Consider the following 16,943-nt stretch of genomic DNA (forward strand, 5'->3'; position numbering starts at 1 on the left):
TCATTGCCCATCCATACAAATTGTTAACATCAAAATACATCAAGTATGATGATGGAATAGATGGGTTATATGAGTTCATGTACTTGTTATTGGCACGAGCATGTCTTTTGGAGCATTGACTAAGACCACCTCGAATACCTCTCTCCACGAAAAATACCATGTCGATGTCAGTGAGCAATTCAAACTTCACCTTTGGTATATTTCATCATGGCATCCCAGGTATATCCGGGGAGAGTATAGTAAAACGCAGGGTCAAGACCGTAACTTTCCAGGCAAGTATCGCGGAAATTCTCAAAGATATTGGCTAAAAGTAATACGTCAGTCTTTAAGTATAAATCGCTGTATTCACCGAGCGTTCGCGTTGAAAATCGTTCCCACACATTTATCGCATGTGCATACTCCTTTTCGGAAACTGTTGAATTAGTTAAAGAGCTGTAAAATGCTTCTCGCGGTGGAAGCTCCGTTTCATCCAACTTTTCCAAACTATCAATGTACTCGTATGGAAAGACACCTTTTCGTGTTAATAAATGAAAATGGTCTAAATCTTGAAATTGTGATTTTAAGGTTAAGAGTTTGTCCGCAGTTAAAAATGAAGCTAGTTTATCGAGACTTGTATTGAGAAATCTGAAAGAGTCGATGAAACGTAATTTTATATTTTTCCGCGTGTCTTTGCCTGTTTGAACCGTTTTCGAGAAGGAGATGTACTTTTCTTTTGTTATCGGGAGCAAAACAACTTTCCCCGCGAACGCAGTTGCTACCTCTTTTATTATAAAATGCGCGTCATAACCGGATAAAGTATGAAACACTATTGGCATGAAAAAAGAGTATTGATAGTTTAAATTACAATCTGAATGAGCTGGACCTCTGAATTGTCCTGTCAGGTGGCAATGATCGCGGACACGCTCATCACCCTCGACAAAAGGTTTCTCGCAAATATGACACTTTTTGTCTTCCCGAAATTTTCTCCACTCTTGCGGACTCAATGTTTTCATCGGAACGTTCGTTAGAAGAATTTTTTCAACGCGCAAAGCTAATTGTTTTAGTTCTTCGACGAACCATTCCACACAGTCCTCACCTCGGCGCTCGTGATATCCCGATAGTGAATCATCGTAAGAGCATTTTACGTAATATCCAACGCTAAAGACGCGATGATGTTAGATCTTGTTTTTCTCTCTCTCTTCAGCGCTGGTCTTCTCCAAGATACATTCGAGATCGGCGTATACCACGAACGGGAGACGCTCCTTCCGATTCGCGTTGGTAAACTCCAACCATTTGTCGTTCTCAGCTGGTAGTCGAACGGCACAATCGTTGATAACACCGCAATCCACCTCATGGGACTGCAGCTTTTCGATGGTTGAGAAGTAATGGAGGCATCTGTAACAATAATAATTTCAAATTCTTTTTTAAATATTTCATCATAATGGTGAAAAAAAGGGTAATTATGCAGTTTGGTTACTTTTTCGAAAAGTGGGGGAATTTTTTTTTTTTTTTTATAAGCCCCTTCGATTGGTTGCCGCTAATGATATTCCATGGGGGGAGGCTGAAATTTCCCATAAACTCCATGCGTTATGGGGTTTTGAAGTTATCATTGACTACTTAAATTCATTTCTCTTTCGAGAAATTCCTGTCGTGGAGGCTTCAATGATATAAAATACCCGACAAGTACGCAGGCTTCTTCTAATGATAGTATGGCGTTGTGGAACCACGTCTTCGTGCTAATCGATGGGAAGAAAGAGCACTGGACTATCAGAATTTTTTTTCCTTTCGGCACTTTTTTTTTTTTTGGCACCTCCAATTAGAATTTTTACCGTTCCAGCGAGCCGGTTCTCCACAAGTGGGACACTGCATCTCACAAAAAACAGTGCCATGCGCTTGCAAAAATTTTATTAACTCATCGGGATCCTCGCACATTCGATGAAATTTACGTAAGCTGTAGGAGCAATTTTGGCACGGTTCCGTCATTTATGAACTGTAATTATCACGATATTATCGAGACTGAGCTATTTTCGTTTCGTTTCTATACTATGGAACATAATAACAGTAACAGTAGTGTGGGGAAGAACAGTTATGATCGCCGAAATCAAAACAAACGAAAATATTCGATAGCATTTTCATTGTTATATTTTTGTACCTTTGCTCTTTGTAGCTTTGTGCGCGCGCGCGCGCGCGTGTGTGTGTGTGTGTGTGTGTGTGTGTGTTCACTCCCCCCCCCCCCCTTCAAAGCCTAGTAAGAACTTCAAAACCCCATAATTCATGCAGTTTATGGGAAATTTCAGCCTCCCCCCACGGAATATTACTTACTATGATGCAATCAACAGCTTCAAGGAAAAAAAAAATTTTTACCAGCATTTTTCGCAAAAGTAACCAAACTGCATAATTACCAAAAAAAGAAATGACTACAGTTGTTTATATTAATTTACTCACCTATCACAGATGTATTTCTTGTGCCCATTCATGTTCAGTTGTGAGTTGACGAGCCGGGATAAATTCTTGATCCACGCGAAGTGTCCGATTCCACATCCCGACACGTCTTCGATGTAAAGCAAGTTGAAGTGCCGCTCCTTCTTCTCCTTGCTTACACGGACTGGTAAAATGACTTCCTTGTTCTCGCTATAGACGTTGATTGAGAGATCATTCATCTTTTCAAATCTCCCAATCTGGTCCAACGTCATAGGGAAGTTGATGGCTCGGAAGTCGAATATCGTTGAATAATGCGGGTAAGAAGATGTGCGATCACTGTATCGGTCTACCGGATGAAGAGCAGCAGTCATTGCCCATCCAAAACACGCATTATCCGTCGATTTCACATTCACCACCGCTCTTTTCAACTGTATCCATTTTGCCAATGAAACGTGACATCCTGCACGTAAGGCATTATACTTGTTGATGTTCACTGTTAGATTGGTTATGGATGTCAAGGTCCAGCCGCTGTCACTCTCTTGGAACTCCTCGAGCGATTTTAGAGTCGGCTCCACGACTCGCTTCTGATACCACTCACTCAGGTCCGATGTTGTGAAAAGTTCAACATTTGCCGTGTTGACACTTTTATTCGCTCGCTTATCACCCACGGTAAACTCTCCGTTAAACGAAGTGTTCACTTTGATGCTATTGTGTTTGCGAATATGAGCCTGCACTTGTTCTTCAACAAGCTCATATACATCCAATAGAAACTTTCGTGGGTCGATATGATCACGATTAATCACAGCGCCAGTTGACAAGCGATTCTCAAATGCGCTGTCAATTTCGCGCCATGTTAATCCGTGATCATTTAATCCTCCGCCCCAATGTATGAAGCGTTGGCGTGTTGCCTGCTTCAAACAGTCGAGACGCAAGATTTGCGAAGTGACCGAGTGGTGATATCCCAGTCGTGGTCATTTCGATCGAACTTGCTCCTCCAACGATTCGATGAGGGTATCACATTGGTGTTCCCACACCAAAAATTGCTCCAACGTCTTCAAGAGAGTTGCTTGCATACGCAGCAATTGCTCGGTAGCAATGTCGACGCTGAGAGACATGATGCGCTGAACGGAATTCGACTCGTAACTGTTACGTCGTCTCAACAGAGTCTGGATCTTCCTCAAAATTGTTTCATTTTATATATGCGTTTTTTTCGGTTCTGAGGTGGGGATGAGTAGGAGGGAGGAAAAATCTTGACTTTTCTGGAAACTCGAATGTGATTCCCAAGATCTAATCGAGAAAGTGGAGGAAGTGCGGTTGACTTCAAAAAATCCCTTCTTACACTTTTTGAGAAATGCCTCTGCAGGTTAAAAAATGTGCAACAGCGAACACATAAATCTGTCATTGTGCATCTCTATAAAGATTTCTAGTCCAATGTGAAAATTTTTATAGTTTTTTTCGGAAAACATTCTTCTTGACAACTTTCAAGCTAAAAATGGGTGGGAAGGCAGACGCATTTCCCAAAGAAATCTCATTGCCATCTCAGGAATGTAGCACAGGACACATAAATCTCGCATTAGGGGTCTCCTTCGTCACGGATACCAATAATTGAGAACACTTTTCGTCTCAACTGACTTTTCTATGCAGGAAACGTAAATCTGTTATTGGGCATCAGCGAATTCTTTTTTCCTCGAATATACTTTTGTCTATGCAATGCCGCAAGCAGGACCACTGCATCCCCCCTCCACTTCCTCACTACCCTGAGGACCTCCACACAGCCCCCGCAACGCACTCCCCCTGAAATCTCTGAGTTAAAACTAGTTTTTGAAAAAAGAAACCTAGGGGGAAAAAAAGGTTGGGACAAGTACATTGATGGTCCCTCGTTTGCTGATAATTCCATCCATAAAAAAAACTTTAAAAAAAATTTATTCAAAAGATTGTAAAAAAATGTATTTAAAAAAAAATACAAAACAATCCGAAAAAAATTTCACAAATCTTGAAAAAACATTATCTTTAAAAAAAAAGTAATCTGTATCTATTTTTTAAAGTGTCAAAAGAATCAAATAACAAGTAAAAAATATAAAACCGAAAAATCGCGCTTGAAATCATTTTGGAAACCGATGCCTCATTCTTCTTATTTGATTCGAACAGCTAAATCAATTTTAAAAAATTCTATCTAATTTACATGCAGCATTAAAATTTATTATATCAATTCGAGGCCAAGTATTTTTTGATAAATTGAAAAAAGTTACCACTTGAGTTATATAATTGAGTTATGATATCAATAGAAGGACAAGTAATTTATGAGTAACTCCAAATTTCAACATTATGAAATTGTTCTAAGAAGCTTTTGAATTCAAAGAAATCACATGCAAGCTAGTCATTTCTTACTCTATGGTGGCAGAAACTTATTAGAAAATCGATTCTTTTCAGACTCTCAAAAGCTTCTGGTATTATTCACAATATTCGACGTCGATTGGATCGATACAAATTATGTTTGAATATAAGTTAAAAGTACTTGTCCGGCCCATCACTTTCCATTAAAATTGTTTATTCAAATAAAAATCAGGGCTTTTCTAGAATTGATGGAGTACAAATATTCATGCAGAGGGAATTAAGAGAGTTATCTTCAATTAATTTTCCTTTAATTGCACTAATTTAATAAGAATGGAAATAAACTGCCCTATAAAATACAAGGAATCTTATTGTGCATCGATAAATAAAAAACATTTTGCACGTTAAATATGTTCAAGCTTCCAAAATTACTCCCCAGTTTGTATTGCAATGACGGCAACTTTTACTTCTCAATTCTTCCAGCGAACGAATTTCATTCGGTATAACTAACCTATAGGGATGGTGCAGATTCGATAGAGGGCAGGTCGAAAGTACTCGTGGCACCTCTAATGTCATAAATTATAAGCTTTTGGGGGTAGCACTTTCAATACTTTGACAGAAATATAATCATAATAATGTAATATATATATAATAATACAATAATGATGAAAGACCCCCAAAAGCTTTCACTTTTCATCACTAGTGGCGCGGTAGTCTACTTGCACCATCCCTATACTATTATTAAGAACATTAAACTAATAATAAAACGCATTTCAATAATTTTTTTACCGGATTCTGCCGTACAATTTCGTTTTTTTATGATTGATTTTCATTTGAATGAATAGTGATGGGCCGGACTTTTAACTTATATTCAAACATAATTTGTATCGATCCAATCTGAAAAGAATCGATTTTCTAATAAGTTTCTGCCACCATAGAGTAAGAAATGACTAGCTTGCATAATAATTCCATAATGTTGAAATTTGGAGTTACTCATAAATTACTTGTCCTTCTATTGATATCATAACTCAATTATATAATTCAAGTGGTAACTTTTTTCAATTTATCAAAAAATACTTGGCCTCGAATTGATATAATAAATTTTAATGCTGCACGTAAATTAGATGGAATTTTTTAAAATTGATTTAGCTGTTCGAATCAAATAAGAAGAATGAGGCATCGGTTTCCAAAATGATTTCAAGCGCGATTTTTCGGTTTTATATTTTTTACTTGTTATTTGATTCTTTTGACACTTTAAAAAATAGATACAGATTACTTTTTTTGGTAAATATTTACTTTATTCACTTTTGCTCAAAATAGTCTTAAAATTTTTTCCAGCATTATTATCAATAACGAATAATACCGCGATCAATTTTAAGGAGGGGGAAGGTACAAAAACCAAAAAAAAAAAAAATTTGAAAAAGTCCGAAAGAAATTTCAGTTTCTTCCCTATATTCAAACCCATTCAACGATTCCGCGCACACATCCGAGCATTATTCTCAACAAAAAATATTATCGCGATTAATTTTAAGGAGGGAAAACGGGAAAAAACAACATATGATTTTTTTTATTCCTTAGTTTGTAAACTGTTTTTGGCAACGCCAAAATCTGTTATTTTTATCGAGCACGGCAGGATCACTTCCCGTTCAAATGCCCCGTGATTTTCCAAAAAAGTTATACTTTCAGATTCCGTTTGAAATTTAACGATTGCTTCTGTAAGCGACAAGGAACACCCGTCACACATGATTATTCCGTATATACTGTTCAAATTGAAATCGTTGACATTCGTACTTTGTGGCCAGACACGTGAACATTATGCCCTTGTTTACTTTTTTTTCATTCCATTGAATGATAGTACGTAAGCTTTACTATCGTTCATATTATTCTATTGTATTTGTAACAACAAACAATTGTTGTCGGGTGACTCCGGAACGCATCCTTGAATATAGCGAAGAAACTGAAGTTTCTTTCGGACTTTTTCAAAATATTTTTTTTTTTGGTTTTTGTACCTTCCACCTCTATAAAATTGATCGTGATATTATTTTTTATTGTTAATAATGCTCGAAAAATAATTTTCCATGCTTTTTAGGAAAAGTGAATAAAGTAAATATTTACCCTTTTTTTTTAAAGATAATGTTTTTTCAAGATTTGTGAAATTTTTTTCGGATTGTTTTGTATTTTTTTTTTAAATACATTTTTTTACAATCTTTTGAATAAATTTTGTTTTAAAGTTTTTTTCATGGATGGAATTATCAACAAACGAGGGACCATCAATGTACTTGTCCCAACCTTTTTTTTCCTAGGGGAAGTTTATGGTTTGATATCACGTCTTTTTTCTCAAAAGTTCCTTATTTATGTTCAGTTGACTATAGGATATTAGTTTAAATTTCTATGAATTATTTATGATTTTCGTCTTATAACGTTGGTTTTCACGAAAAAAGACCTAGTTTTCGTCAAAATTGTACTGGACATATTTCGTCACAGGTCTGTCCTCGGACTTCGGCGATTTTTTTTCTTGTACTCTAATATATTTTGTCAATTAGGAACCCAAGAGCACGGTCGCAAGCGGGTTGGAGGCCGGGATACGATTTTCAGTTTATAACGTGGGTTTCCACGAAAAAAGACCTATTTTTCGTCAAAATTGTACTGGAAATATTTCGTTACAGGTCTGTTCTCGGACTTTGGCGATTTTTTCTCTTGTACTCTAGTATGTTTTGTCAATGGGGAACCAAAGAGCACGGTCGAAAGCGGGTTGGAGGCCGGGATATGATTTTCAGCTTATAACGTTGGTTTCCACGAAAAAAGACCTATTTTTCGTAAAAATTGTACTGGAAATATTTCGTCACAGGTCTATTCTTGGACTTTGGCGATTTTTTCTCTTGTACTCTAGTTTGTTTTGTTAATGGGGAACCAAAGAGCACGGTCGAAAGCGGGTTGTAGGCCGGGATATGATTTTCAGCTTATAACGTTGGTTTCCACGAAAAAAGACCTATTTTTCGTGAAATTTGATGGGAAAAATTATCGCCATAGATCTATCCTTAGACTTTGGCGATTTTTACTAAGAAAGAAGGGATGTAGAGACTTTTTTAATCGAACAGATATTTTTGATCCTTTTTCTCCAAAACTCAAGTGAAAGTTAGATCAAATTCAAGACACAAAAAATCCAACAGAATCGACCATATTTAAATGTCGCTTTTGCATTTTGAATCCAGACATTTTCGTGTCATCTAAAACGTGCTCCCCATGAAATAAATTTCCAAAGTTTGCAAGTGGCCGCTGAGATCCAATTATCTACAGTTTGATAGTTGCCGAAAAATGGCACCCAGAAACATTTTTTATGTCAGAACTCGAAGAGCAAAAAAAACTGAGTGTACTTAATTCAACAGAGCAATGGGATTCAAAGACGTTTAACGTACCTGCATTGGTTTTGGAGGCAAACAGTTTCATTTCAGGATTATTTAGAAATAAATTTAGAAATTCAGAAATTTAGCATAGAATTTATAAAAGGGAGAATTAAGTTCATTAGTAAAGCTGAAGACTTTTGTGATAAATTTTTGAGATAACATGTTATGGTTGGAGTAAAAAATTTAAATGATTGGCACACATGCTGTAACATAAAATTATCAAAGTTTGAAGGTATTCGCTCGATACCGCAGTAATACAAACTTCAATACTATTTGAAAAGAAACACTTTAAAACTTGCTGAATCAAGTTCCATTACATATTACCATAATCAAAGATAGGGCGTGATACTTCGCACATATATTTATTCAAAGAAATTTCAGAGTTCGCAGGTATCTGCTGCGATTCAATGTATCTGCGCAATGAGTTTGGAAGACAGTAATTTTTAATCCATCCATAAATGAGCAACCGAAGACTTTTGTAATGAATTTTTCACTTCATATTTTTGTTATAGTGAGAGTCAAAAAGTAAAATGAATGGCACAATATATAAATTTCTTAGTTTGCAAATTTTTGCTGTATTTCAATGATCCAAATCTATAGTATTATAGTGAAAAGTTTTTAAAAGTCACGATGTTGCACTAAAATGACATAGCGCACATTGCATTCAGAAATTCTGTAGGTTTCCATGATGTTGGCAGGCATTATACTCAATCGCATCCAAATCTGAGCAACTGTAGACATATCGTAATGAATGTTTTCACCAATAATTCCACATTTGCAGTTTGCGGAGTAGGAATACTCAACATACACGTCATTTCATAAGTATTGTTGTCAAAATTTGTGTTTGCCTACCGCATTCCGAAGATTTAACTTTTCATATTATCAGCAAAAAAACCATCCAAAGACTTTTTGGAACAAGTTTCAAAATTTATTACTCGACAGGCCAGGTGGGAAAAGTATAACTACACTTATATCAAGATCAGAAACTGTTTTGAAAATCTGTTGTACAAAATGTGCGATTGATGATCATAATTGGAAACCTCTTGAATCACGTTACCACAATCAGCATGAAGAAATAGTAAAAAATCATAGGACACATATTAGGCAACCAATTACTAATATGTATTGATCCGCTGCAAACCGATGGAGTCAAAACAAGGATCGGAAAGAGCAGAGCCAAACTCAATAGGAAAGAAAATATGGGAATATTCAAAAATAATGTTGACACAAGAAATAAATTAGAAAACATTTATTCGATTGGAGTTTCTCACATTATACACTAACAGTTGAGTGTGTTTTTGATTTATTAATTATCAACCATAATATTGCAGATCGCAAAAAGAAAATTTGACGTTATAGATTGACGAACATTTTTTCTTACAACTTCCAGACCTATTTTTGATAAACTGATTTGTTTTATTTATATTATTCACTAACTATTCGAACGTTTGTTACATTTGTCCCGCACTTCGTAACGTCAAACCCCGGCCAGTTCGTTACCACACAGCTATCAAAGGGAACTCGTATATATAAACTACATTATTACACATGATATATAATCACGCAACTGACGATATATTTACACTGGATAATATTCCGCGTACTCTGGTTTAATCGAAAGATTATTTCAGTTGACACTTATTTCCAATCGAACGAAATAATGAAATCTTGAAAAGTTTCGTTGACATATGCATCGCAGATTGTTTATATTCTTTTTCACACACCGATCACAGACTACATTTACGCTTAGTATACTACAAGTTTTAACAAATTGAATATTAATATGCACTTCATTAGATGACGCGAAAATTATTTTTATTTATCCCGCACGCACTTCATAACATAACCCCAAACGTCAACATGACGCGAAACTTCAGCTGGTGATTTTCTAGCTCAACAGCTCCTTAGCTTATTTCCGCCAAACTTCCCTGCACTTTTTATCGAATGTCATTGGCCCAGAAATTCTCTCACCCTTCATTGGTTGCAAAGAAAATTCTCTCACCGGGGATTGGTGATCATGGGGGCCAAGGCGCCTATGTTTGTAGCGGTCAGAGTACACGTATACAGATACGTCAAATCCCGAATGTGTTAGTAACTTTTGCATAATCTTGAGCCCGTGCAAAGTTTTTTCTCAGCAATTACGCCACCGCTCATGCTGATTTTGGGCTCATTCGATAGAGAACTTCTTAATTAGCTGAAAGTTCAATTTTCAAAGCCGTACATAACTAATGAGCTTCGTAATTAAAGAAAATCACATGCGAATTTTACCCCCATCACGTCGAATCAAGAGACTCGGTAGAGTCTCGGGACAAGTACATTGACAGCCCTGTCGTCTGCTGGCCCGAGGCTCTCGCCGATCAAGAGACTCGGTAGAGTCTCGGGACAAGTACATTGACAGCCCTGTCGTCTGCTGGCCCGAGGCTCTCGCCGAGTATACTTTCTCTGAATAAAACGATTCGCCGTGGTGGGGGTAAAATTGGCAAGTGATTTTTTTGAATTACCGAAGTTATGAGTCATCTGAGGCTTTGAAAATCGAACTTTCAGCTAATTAAGAAATTCTCTTTAGATTGCGCCCAAAATCAACACGATCGGTGGCGTAATTGCTGAGAAAAAACTTTGCACGGGCTCAAGATTATGCAAAAGTTACTGACACATCACGAGTTCGACGTATACGTATACGCGTTTTGACGTAGTTAGTGGTAGTAGAGTTGTTGCCTCTACGCATTCTGATTGGCTCAACGATGTCGGCTCCTTCAGCTGCTAGGCCGACCGCGGGTGAGGCTCAAGTGTTAGAAGGCCTAAAATAGCGAACCGGCATTCTGTATATCTATATATGCGTTATACAGAATGCCTGTTCGCCATTTTAGGCCGTCTAACACTGTGTGGAATATATAAAAAAAACTTTCGTCATCTAACGAAGTGCATAGTACTAAAACCTGTGGAATGCTAAACTAAACCCGTATAAAAGCAGGCGCGTAAATGTAGTCTGGTGTGTGAAAAAGAATAAAATAAAAAAATACGCGGTGCATGTCAACGAAACTTTTTAAGATTTCATTAATTCGTTTGACTGAAAATAAGTTTATCATTTATATCATTTGTGAATATAGGTTATAAGATATCAATACATCGATACGCACATCCGAAACCACCCGAGACTTGTTTTCATACTGAACGTCATTTTGACAGGTGAGGTTATGATCCCCAAAGTGCTGTTGTGTGCGGACTCTAATTAATAAATGAAAATGGTTAGTGAAAATTGGTTCAAGAGACTCGGTAGAGTCTCGGGACAAGTACATTGACAGCTCTGTCGTCTGCTGGCCTGAGGCTCTCGCCGAGTATACTTTCTCTGAATAAAACGATTCGCCGTGGTGGGGGTAAAATTGGCATGTCATATTATTCAAATACGAAACTCATAAGTCATCTGAGACTTTGAAAATTGAACTGGAGATTAATTAATAAATTCTCTTTCGATTCCGCCCAAAATGAGCATGATCGGTGGCGTAATTGTTGAGAAAAAACTTTGCACGGGCTCAAGATTATGCAAAAGTTACTGACACATTACGAGTTCGACGTATACGTATACGCGTTTTGACGTGAGTTAGTGGTAGTAGAGTTGTATCTCAACGCATTCTGATTGGCTCACTCCATCTGACAGACCACGTTTAAACTCCATAAACGTATCCACGGTCACACTCCATGAACGTAACCACGCTCAGACTTCGTCAACGTATATATGTACAACCATCTGTCAGTTTTTGATAGCATCATGAACAAACGTAGTTTCGACATAATAAAGTGTGGTCTAAATTCAATTTTAAAAAATGTTTGTTGTTTAGTAGAGTGCATAATATTTATTATTTTAGTAAAAATAGTGATGTGGTGTCATAATATTAAGAAAACCGGTCTTTTAGTGAATTAAACCGGTATAAAAGCGGCCGCGTAAATCTAGTCTGTGATCCGTGTGTTTTTGGGTGATGCAGATTTTATTATTTCGTTCGATTGGAAATAAGTATTAATTCCTTCAATTGAACCAGTGTGCGAGGGATATTGTCCAGTGTAAATATATCGTCAGTTAAAGCATGGTTATATGTCATGTGTGTAATTAGATTATGTATACGAGTTCGCTTTGATAGTTGTGTGTTAACGAATCAGCCGGCGTTTGACGTTACGAAGGCGCGACAAATGTAACGAACGTCCGTATAGTTGGTAAATAATATAAACTTTCTAAGTCAAATCAGTTAATCGAAAAGAGTTCTAAAAGTTCAAAGTTGTGAGGAAAAACGTGTGTCAACCTATAACCTCAAATTTTCTTTTTGATCTGAAATGACATGGTTGATAAATAATTAATAAAACAAAAACACACGGAACTGTTAGTATGATGTTAGAAACTTCAATTGAATAAATGTTTTCTAATTTATTTCTTGTGTCATCATTATTTTTGAATATTCCCATATTTTGCTTCCTATTGAGTTTGGCTCTGCTCTATCCGATCCTTGTTTTGACTCCATCGGTTTGCAGCGGATGGATACATATTATTAATTGGTTTCCTAATATGTGTCCTATGATTGTCTAATATTTCTTCATGCTGATTGTGGTAACGTAATTCAAGTGGTTTCCGACTATGATCATCAATCGCACATTTTGTATATCTGATTCTCAAAACAGTTTCTGGTGTTGATATAAGTGCAGTTATACTTTTTCCACCTGGTCTGTCGAGTAATAAATTTTGAAACTTGTTCCAAAAAGTCTTTGGATGTTTTTTTTGCTGATAGTATGAAAAGTTGAATCTTCGGAATGCGGTAGGCAAACACAAATTTTGACAACAATACTTATGAAATAACTCGTATGTTGAGTATTCCTATTCTGCAAACTGCAAATGGGGAATTATTGGTGAAAACATTCATTACGATAAGTCTACAGTTGCTCAGTTTTGGATGCGATTGAGTATAATGCCTGCCAACATCATGGAAACCTACAGAATTTCTAAATGTTATATGCGCTATGTCATTTTAATGGAACATCATGACTTTGAACAACTTTTCACTATAATACTATATAGATTTGGATCATTGAAATACAGCAAAAATCTGCAAACTATAAAATTTATATACTTTGCCATTCATTTTACTTTTTGACTCTCACTGCAACATAAATATGAAGTGAAAAATTCATTAGAAAAGTCTTCAGTTGCTCATTTATGCTTTGAAATTTGATTTGAAATTGCTGTTTTCCAAACTCATTGCGCAGATACATTGAATTGCAGCAGATAGCTGCGAACTTTAAAATTTCTGTGGATAAATATATGTGCTAAGTATCACCTCCTATCTTTAATTATGGTAATATTGAGTATTCTCACTTTGCAAACTACAAATGTGGAATTATTAGTGAAAAGATTCATTACGCTAAGTCTACAGTTGCTCAGTTTTGGATGCGATCAAATATAATGCCTGCTAACATCCATGGGAACATACAGAATTTCTGAATCCAATGTTCGCTATGTAATTTCAACATAACATCATGACTTTTACCAACTTCTCTCTATAATACTATAGATTTGGATTATTGAAATACAGCAAAAATCTGCGAATTCTAAAATTGATATACTGTGTCACGCATTTTACTTTTTAAAACTAACTGTAACATATATATGAAGTAAACACTCATCACAGAAGTCTTCAGCTGCTCATTTATGGATAGATTTTAAATTGCTGTCTTCAAAATTTATTGCGCAGATACATTGAATCGCAGCAGATACCTGCGAACTCTGAAATTTCTGTGCATAAATATGTGTGTTAAGTATCACCCCCTATCTTTGATTATGAGAATGAGTAATAGAACTTGGTTTAGTAAGTTTTAAAGTATTTCTTTTTAAATACTATTGAAGTTTGTATTACTGCGGTATGAAGCGAATACCTCCAAACTTTCATATTTTTGTGTCGCAGCATGTGTGCCAATCATTTAAATTCTTTACTCCAACCGTAACATGTAATCTCAAAAATTCATCACAAACGTCTTCAGCTTCTCTAAATTCCTAAATTTTCCGTTTTCTATTTCATTCTGAGTTTTTAAACTTTTAAATTCATTAATGAATTCTCCTGAAATTGTTTTTCGCCAAAACAAATGGAGATACCTTAAACGTCTTTGAATTCGGTTGCTCTGTTGAATTAAGTACGCTCAGTTTTTTTTGCTTCTTTGAGTTCTGACATAATAAATGTTTCCGGGTGCCTTTTTTCAGCAACTATCAAACTGGATAATTGGATCTCAGCGGCCACTTGCAAACTTTGGAAATATATTTCGTCAGGGACACGTTTTGAATGACACGAAAATGTCTAGATTCAGAATGCAAAAGCAACATTTAAAAAGGGCCAATTCTGTTGGATTTGTTGTGTCTTGAATTTGATCTATCTTTCCTCTTTTCCTTTCTTTTTCCGAACGTTATCAACCGAAAATCATATCTCGGCCCGCAACACGCATTGCTCCATGCTCTTGAGTTCCCAATGGACGAAACATATTAGAAGACAAGGAGAAAAATCACAAAAGTCCAAGACTAAACCTCTATCGAAATATTTTCAGTACAATTTCGACGAAAAATAGGTCTTTTTTCGTGAAAACCAACGTTATACGCTAAAAATTATAAACAATTCATAGAAATTTAAACTAAAATCTTACAGTCAACTGAACATAAATAAGGATCTTTTGAGAAAAAAGACGTGATATCAAACCATAAACTTCCCCTAGGGAAAAAAAAGGTTGGGACAAGTACATTGATGGTCCCTCGTTTGCTGATAATTCCACCCATAAAAAAAACTTTAAAAAAAAATACAGAACAATTCGAAAAAAATTTTACAAATCTTGAAAAAACATTATCTTTAAAAAAAAAGTAATCTGTATCTATTTTTCTAAGTGTCAAAAGAATCAAATAACAAGTAAAAAATAAAAAATCGAAAAATCGGTCTTGACATCATTTTGGAAACCGATGCCTCATTCTTCTTATTAGATTCGGACAGCTAAATCAACTGAAAAAAATTCCATCTAATTTACGTGCGGCATTAAAATTTATTATATTAATTCGAGGCCAAGTATTTTCTAATGAATTGAAAAAAGTTACCACTTGAATTACGTGCAGCATTAAAATTTATGATATCAATCGGTGGACAAGTATTTTATTAGTAACTCCAAATTTTGACATTATTAAATTCTTTTAAGAAGCTTTCAAATCCAAAAAAATCACATAAAAGCTAGTCATATGTTACTCTATGGTGGCAGAGACTTATAAGAAAATCGACTCTTCTCAGACTTTCAGGATCCTCTGGTATTATTCACAAAATTCGACGTCGATTGGATCGATACAAATTATGTTTAAATATGTGTTAAAAGTACTTGTCCGGCCCATCACTTTCCGTTTAAATTGTTTATCCAAATAAAAGTCAGGGCTTGTCTAGAACTGATGGATCACAAGTATTCATGCAGAGGGAATTGAGAGAATTATCTTCAAGTAATTTCTACTTAATTGCACTAATTTAATAAAAAACGGAAACAAATTATTCCGCAATATAGAAGGGATATTATTGTGCATCGATAAATGAAAAAAATTGTACATAATGTATATGTTCAAGCTTCCAAAATAACTCTGCAGTTTACATTCGATGACGGCACTTTTTACTTCCCACTTATTCTTCCAGCGAACGAGTTCCATTCGGAATAAGAACTAACCTATAATATTATTAAGAACATTAAATTAATAATGAATCGCATTTCAACAAACTTTTAACGAGATTCTGCCGTGCCATTTCGTTTTTTTATGATTGATTCTTTATTGAATGAATAGTGATGGGCCGGACAAGTACTTTTAACACATATTTAAACATAATTTGTATCGATCCAATCGACGTCGAATTTTGTGAATAATACCAGAGGATCCTGAAAGTCTGAGAAGAGTCGATTTTCTTATAAGTCTCTGCCACCATAGAGTAACATATGACTAGCTTTCATGTGATTTTTTTGGATTTGAAAGCTTCTTAAAAGAATTTAATAATGTCAAAATTTGGAGTTACTAATAAAATACTTGTCCACCGATTGATATCATAAATTTTAATGCTGCACGTAATTCAAGTGGTAACTTTTTTCAATTCATTAGAAAATACTTGGCCTCGAATTAATATAATAAATTTTAATGCCGCACGTAAATTAGATGGAATTTTTTTCAGTTGATTTAGCTGTCCGAATCTAATAAGAAGAATGAGCATCGGTTTCCAAAATGATGTCAAGACCGATTTTTCGACTTTTTATTTTTTACTTGTTATTTGATTCTTTTGACACTTAGAAAAATAGATACAGATTAGTTTTTGCTTTAATATAATGTTTTTTCAAGATTTGTAAAATTTTTTTCGAATTGTTCTGTATTTTTTTTTAAAAGTTTTTTTTATGGGTGTAATGTATATTTTGTTAAAACTTGTGGTATACTAAACCGGTATAAAAGCGGCCGCGTAAATGTAGATTGTGATCTGTGTGTGCAAATAAAACATATAAAAAAATGCGCGATTCATATATATGTCAACGAAACTTTTCAAGATTTCATTATTTCGTTCGATTGGAAATAAGTGTCAACTGAGATAATCTTTCAATTAAACCAGAGTTCGCGGAATATTGTCCAGTGTAAATATATCATCAGTTGCGTGATTACATATCATGTGTAATAATGTAGGTCATATATACGAGTTCCCTTTGATAGCTGTGTGGTAACGAACCGGCCGGTGTTTGACGTTACGAAGTGTGGGACAAATGTAGCAAACGTTCGCATAGTTAGTG

General features: G+C 35.4%; 2 protein-coding genes across 4 annotated transcripts in view; both read right to left on the reverse strand.

Annotated features, from left to right (window-relative positions):
* inaD (inactivation no afterpotential D) overlaps window positions 1-16,943 on the reverse strand; it is a 2,962,486-nt gene that overhangs the window by 1,145,790 nt on the left and 1,799,753 nt on the right. The window lies entirely within an intron of this gene.
* LOC122416425 (uncharacterized) lies at window positions 1,155-2,456 on the reverse strand. Its single transcript, XM_043429375.1, has 2 exons — window positions 2,425-2,456; window positions 1,155-1,374 (listed from the first exon to the last, which is right to left on the reverse strand). The coding sequence occupies exons 1-2, from the start codon at window positions 2,454-2,456 to the stop codon at window positions 1,155-1,157; spliced, it is 252 nt and encodes an 83-aa protein (XP_043285310.1).

Source organism: Venturia canescens, chromosome 9 (assembly GCF_019457755.1).
Source record: "Venturia canescens isolate UGA chromosome 9, ASM1945775v1, whole genome shotgun sequence".
Classification (NCBI taxonomy): Eukaryota; Metazoa; Arthropoda; class Insecta; order Hymenoptera; family Ichneumonidae; genus Venturia; species Venturia canescens.